The 6,500-nt window shown below is 41.8% G+C and overlaps 1 protein-coding gene across 1 annotated transcript in view; it reads left to right on the top strand.

The window, feature by feature from the left end:
• Window positions 1-6,500, top strand: part of triob (trio Rho guanine nucleotide exchange factor b) — a gene marked incomplete at both ends in the record, with an annotated part of 438,511 nt that overhangs the window by 384,423 nt on the left and 47,588 nt on the right. Inside the window, 4 exon segments of the mRNA XM_084308322.1 lie at window positions 200-269; window positions 3,050-3,139; window positions 3,725-3,817; window positions 4,788-4,838. Coding sequence (XP_084164448.1) covers window positions 200-269; window positions 3,050-3,139; window positions 3,725-3,817; window positions 4,788-4,838 — 304 coding nt within the window.

Genomic DNA, 6,500 nt, shown 5'->3' with positions numbered 1-6,500 from the left:
TACAATGTACAGGTGATTCAACTGGGTATATACATTTGTGTAGTGCTAATCAGATGTATGCACAGTGTTGTAGTATTAATATGTACAGGTTTGGTTGAACTTTAAAGTAGGACGTCTTAGAATACACGATATTTTACGAATTGAATATGTCATACTGTGGCAGAGAACATTTATCAACAGTCTTTCAATTGGTCCACAGCTTGTTCCTGGCAGAGCTGGAAAAGTGCTTGGAAGATCCTGATTGGTTGGCACCGCTGTTCGTTAAACAGGTACGAGAGAGAGAGAAAGAAAGCTCTTCAAACCCCGCCCTCTTTGCCTTGATCCTCCAATCACAACAGTTGCTTCCAATTAGCTTGGCACTGCCATTTTCTTCCATGGATGCACAATGCCAACCAAATAACAGTTGGACTGAACAGCGGTTGTATACTGTTTACTTTTACTTTTACTCAGAGTATATATTCAGATTAAAAGGAGCGTATAATATAACCGATAGGGCACACAGACCCTTATCTGCACCTTTGTTTACACTGTTTATTTCTCTCATATCTTTATATTCAGAGTTAATTATATTGTTTACACTGTTTATTTTTCCTCATATTTTTGTATTTAGATAATCCTTTTTCTCTATGTAGGCTACTGTATCTCATTATCGCTGTATCTCCTGTTTATCGCTGTATCTCCTTCTTATCGCTGTATCTCCTTCTTATCGCTGTATCTCCTGTTTATCGCTGTATCTCCTGTTTATCGCTGTATCTCCTTCTTATCGCTGTATCTCTTTCTTATCGCTGTATCTCCTGTTTATCGCTGTATCTCCTGTTTATCACTGTATCTCCTGTTTATCGTTGTATCTCCTGTTTATCACTGTATCTCCTGTTTATCGCTGTATCTCCTGTTTATCGCTGTATCTCCTGTTTATCGCTGTATCTCCTTCTTATCGCTGTATCTCCTGTTTATCGCTGTATCTCCTGTTTATCGCTGTATCTCCTGTTTATCGCTGTATCTCCTTCTTATCGCTGTATCTCCTTCTTATCGCTGTATCTCCTTCTTATCGCTGTATCTCCTTCTTATCGCTGTATCTCCTTCTTATCACTGTATCTCCTGTTTATCGCTGTATCTCCTTCTTATCGCTGTATCTCCTTCTTATCACTGTATCTCCTTCTTATCGCTGTATCTCCTTCTTATCGCTGTATCTCCTTCTTATCGCTGTATCTCCTGTTTATCGCTGTATCTCCTGTTTATCGCTGTATCTCCTGTTTATCGCTGTATCACCTGTTTATCGCTGTATCTCCTTCTTATCGCTGTATCTCCTGTTTATCGCTGTATCTCCTGTTTATCGCTGTATCTCCTGTTTATCGCTGTACCTCCTTCTTATCGCTGTATCTCCTGTTTATCGCTGTATCTCCTTCTTATCGCTGTATCTCCTGTTTATCGCTGTATCTCCTTCTTATCGCTGTATCTCCTTCTTATCGCTGTATCTCCTTCTTATCGCTGTATCTCCTGTTTATCGCTGTATCTCCTTCTTATCGCTGTATCTCCTGTTTATCGCTGTATCTCCTGTTTATCGCTGTATCTCCTGTTTATCGCTGTATCTCCTGTTTATCGCTGTATCTCCTGTTTATCGCTGTATCTCCTTCTTATCGCTGTATCTCCTGTTTATCGCTGTATCTCCTGTTTATCGCTGTATCTCCTTCTTATCGCTGTATCTCCTTCTTATCGCTGTATCTCCTTATCGCTGTATCTCCTGTTTATCGCTGTATCTCCTGTTTATCGCTGTATCTCCTTCTTATCGCTGTATCTCCTGTTTATCGCTGTATCTCCTTCTTATCGCTGTATCTCCTGTTTATCGCTGTATCTCCTTCTTATCGCTGTATCTCCTGTTTATCGCTGTATCTCCTTCTTATCGCTGTATCTCCTTCTTATCGCTGTATCTCCTGTTTATCGCTGTATCTCCTTCTTATCGCTGTATCTCCTTCTTATCGCTGTATCTCCTGTTTATCGCTGTATCTCCTGTTTATCGCTGTATCTCCTGTTTATCGCTGTATCTCCTGTTTATCGCTGTATCTCCTTCTTATCGCTGTATCTCCTTCTTATCGCTGTATCTCCTTCTTATCGCTGTATCTCCTTCTTATCGCTGTATCTCCTTCTTATCGCTGTATCTCCTGTTTATCGCTGTATCTCCTTCTTATCGCTGTATCTCCTTCTTATCGCTGTATCTCCTTATCACTGTATCTCCTGTTTATCGCTGTATCTCCTTCTTATCGCTGTATCTCCTTCTTATCGCTGTATCTCCTTCTTATCGCTGTATCTCCTTCTTATCGCTGTATCTCCTTCTTATCGCTGTATCTCCTTCTTATCGCTGTATCTCCTGTTTATCGCTGTATCTCCTGTTTATCGCTGTATCTCCTTCTTATCGCTGTATCTCCTGTTTATCGCTGTATCTCCTTCTTATCGCTGTATCTCCTGTTTATCGCTGTATCTCCTTCTTATCGCTGTATCTCCTGTTTATCGCTGTATCTCCTTCTTATCGCTGTATCTCCTGTTTATCGCTGTATCTCCTTCTTATCACTGTATCTCCTTCTTATCGCTGTATCTCCTTCTTATCGCTGTATCTCCTGTTTATCACTGTATCTCCTTCTTATCGCTGTATCTCCTGTTTATCGCTGTATCTCCTTCTTATCGCTGTATCTCCTTCTTATCGCTGTATCTCCTGTTTATCGCTGTATCTCCTGTTTATCACTGTATCTCCTTCTTATCGCTGTATCTCCTGTTTATCGCTGTATCTCCTGTTTATCGCTGTATCTCCTGTTTATCGCTGTATCTCCTGTTTATCGCTGTACCTCCTTCTTATCGCTGTATCTCCTTCTTATCGCTGTATCTCCTTCTTATCGCTGTATCTCCTTCTTATCGCTGTATCTCCTGTTTATCGCTGTATCTCCTTCTTATCGCTGTATCTCCTTCTTATCGCTGTATCTCCTGTTTATCGCTGTACCTCCTGTTTAACGCTGTATCTCCTGTTTATCGCTGTATCTCCTTGTGTTCTGCGCTGCAGGAGAGGAGGCTCCACATGTATATAGTCTACTGCCAGAACAAGCCCAAGTCGGAGCACATCGTCTCAGAATACATCGACACGTACTTTGAGGTAGGAATCCATCCGTGTTTGGCAGCCAAGACATGTAGGGACTAATGTGTGCCGGATGCACTTCAACAGACTTTAACCCTTTCACTGCCACGCTACAGAAAGGTTAACCCCATTCACTACCACACTACAGACAGGTTAACCATCTGTAGCGAGGTAGTGAAAGGGCTAACCCTTTGTCGTGTGGCAGTGAAAAATGGGTTAACCTGCTGTATTGTCGCAGTGAAGGTGGTTAAAGGAACACTCCAACATTTTGGGAAATTCGCTTATTTGCCATCTACCCTGGAGTTAGACAAGAAGATGCATACCTTTTTCTTCCCTGTGCATGCAGTAGGAGTAGGAAGACGTGCACCGTTAGCCTAGCTTAGCGTCAGTCACTGGAAGTGGGTTCCTCCATTAGCCTAGTTCCCAACGTCTTCCTACTACTGCATGCACAGAGAGGAAAAAGGTATGTATCTTCTTGTCTAACTCCAGGGTAGATGGCAAATAAGCTAATTTCCCAAAAAGTTGGAGTGTTCCTTTAACCATTTGGTAGTGTGGCAGTGAAAGGGTTATTTATGAAATCCTTGTTGTTTTGCATTGGAACAGGATCTGAAGCAGCGCCTGGGCCACAGACTACAGATCACAGACCTGCTCATCAAACCCGTGCAGCGCATCATGAAGTACCAGCTGCTACTGAAGGTCAGTGTGTCACACGGCCCTCTGTGTTTACATTCAGTCATTTAGCTGACCGCTTTGATCTAGGGATGTTCCATATTGGCTTTTTTTTACCGATACCGATATACCGATATTGTCCAACTCTTAATTTCCGATACCGATATCAACCGATACCGATATATATGCAGGGTCCCCCCCCCCCAGGTAATGTTAATTCAGGTAATTAACATTACATACTGTATCTCTTGTTGTGGAATTAACACAACATTATGCATACTTTTGACAATAAATAAAATCAGAATTTGTTCTAACTTGCTTGCCTGGGTAAATAAAGGTTAAATAAATGTTTAGAAAAAATTCTAATAATGAAAACCGATACCGATCATTTCCGATATTACATTTTAATGCCAATATCGGCTGATGATATTGGTAGGCCGATAATATCCGACATCCCTACTTTTATCCACAGCGTAAGCGTACACAAGTCTGTACAACAAGTCTGCAGGAAGGGTACAACTCTGGCGGCTATTGCATTGTTCAAGTGTTGAACTTGAGTGCTACAGTCTTGAGTGCATAGTAGATTAGACATATTAGCATAGCAGGTAGTAATATAATAGGTAAGGTAGATTACTTAGTAGCAAAGTGCATAATAGTAAAAGACAGAACTTACTGTACTCATTTCAGAAGGGCAAGCGCTTTGAAAATGAATCACAAATGGTAGTTTAACAAGAGGTGTTGTTTTGAACACTTGTTATTGTTACCAATGCACTGCTGTCCCTAGTTTAGTGTGATACATCTGGAGATTGGCTGCATCATCAAAACCAGATTGTTTATTTAACAAATGTATTTATTTATCATTATTGCCTATATGTATGTATTTCTACTATTACACTCCCCCATCCCCAAGTCAAGATCAATAAGGGAACATTTGTATCTTATCTCGTCTTAATCATACTAAAGAACACGGTCTGGATGTGTTGTTCTTACCTTACAGGATCTTCTCAAGTTCTCCAAGAAGGCAGGAGTGGACACAACAGACCTGGAGGTAGGACGCAGGACATGCTGGGGGGGGTCTTTAGAGTTGGAATGGTCCCTAGAGGACACAGGACATGCTGGGGGGGGTCTTTAGAGTTGGAATGGTCCCTCGAGGACACAGGACATGCTGGGGGGGGGGTCTTTAGAGTTGGAATGGTCCCTCGAGGACACAGGACATGCTGGTGGGGGGTCTTTAGAGTTGGAATGGTCCCTCAAGGACACAGGCCATGCTGGGGGGGGTCTTCAGAGTTGGAATGGTCCCTAGAGGACACAGGCCATGCTGGGGGGGGTCTTCAGAGTTGGAATGGTCCCTCGAGGACACAGGCCATGCTGGTGGGGGTCTTTAGAGTTGGAATGGTCCCTCGAGGATGCAGGACATGCTGGGGGGGGGGTCCTACTAATCACCCCAAAGTACCAGAAAATACCAGAAAATACCAGAAACTACCCCAAAATACCCCAAAGTATACCCCAAAATACCAGAAACTACCCCAAAATACCCCAAAATACCAGAAAATACCAGAAACTACCCCAAAATACCCCAAAGTATACCCCAGAATACCAGAAACTACCCCAAAATACCAGAATATACCAGAAAATACCAGAAAATACCCCAAAATACCCCAAAGTATACCCCAAAATACCAGAAACTACCCCAAAATACCCCAAAGTATACCCCAAAATACCAGAAACTACCCCAAAATACCCCAAAATACCAGAAACTACCCCAAAATACCCCAAAGTATACCCCAAAATACCAGAAACTACCCCAAAATACCCCAAAGTATACCCCAAAATACCAGAAACTACCCCAAAATACCCCAAAATACCAGAAAATACCAGAAAATACCAGAAACTACCCAAAAATACCCCAAAGTATACCCCAAAATACCAGAAACTACCCCAAAATACCCCAAAATACCAGATAATACCAGAAAATACCAGAAACTACCCCAAAGTATACCCCAAAATACCAGAAACTACCCCAAAATACCCCAAAATACCAGAAACTACCCCAAAATACCCCAAAGTATACCCCAAAATACCAGAAACTACCCCAAAATACCCCAAAATACCAGATAATACCAGAAAATACCAGAAACTACCCCAAAATACCCCAAAGTATACCCCAAAATACCAGAAACTACCCCAAAATACCCCAAAATACCAGAAACTACCCCAAAATACCCCAAAGTATACCCCAAAATACCAGAAACTACCCCAAAATACCCCAAAATACCAGAAAATACCCCAAAATACCAGAAAATACCAGAAAATTCCAGAAACTACCCCAAAATACCCCAAAGTATACCCCAAAATACCAGAAACTACCCCAAAATACCAGAAAATACCAGAAACTACCAGAAACTACCCCAAAATACCCCAAAGTATACCCCAAAATACCAGAAACTACCCCAAAATACCCCAAAATACCAGAACCTACCAGAAACTACCCCAAAATACCCCAAAGTATACCCCAAAATACCAGAAACTACCCCAAAATAGCCCAAAATACCAGAAAATACCAGAAAATACCAGAAACTACCCCAAAATACCCCAAAGTATACCCCAAAATACCAGAAACTACCCCAAAATACCCTAATATACCCCAAAGTATACCCCAAAGTACCAGAAAATACCAGAAAATACCCCAATATACCCCAAAGTACCCCAA

Source organism: Notolepis coatsorum (genome assembly GCF_963971535.1).
Source record: "Notolepis coatsorum genome assembly, chromosome: 2".
NCBI lineage: Eukaryota > Metazoa > Chordata > Actinopteri > Aulopiformes > Paralepididae > Notolepis > Notolepis coatsorum.
This window is presented reverse-complemented; position numbering and strand designations above follow the sequence as displayed.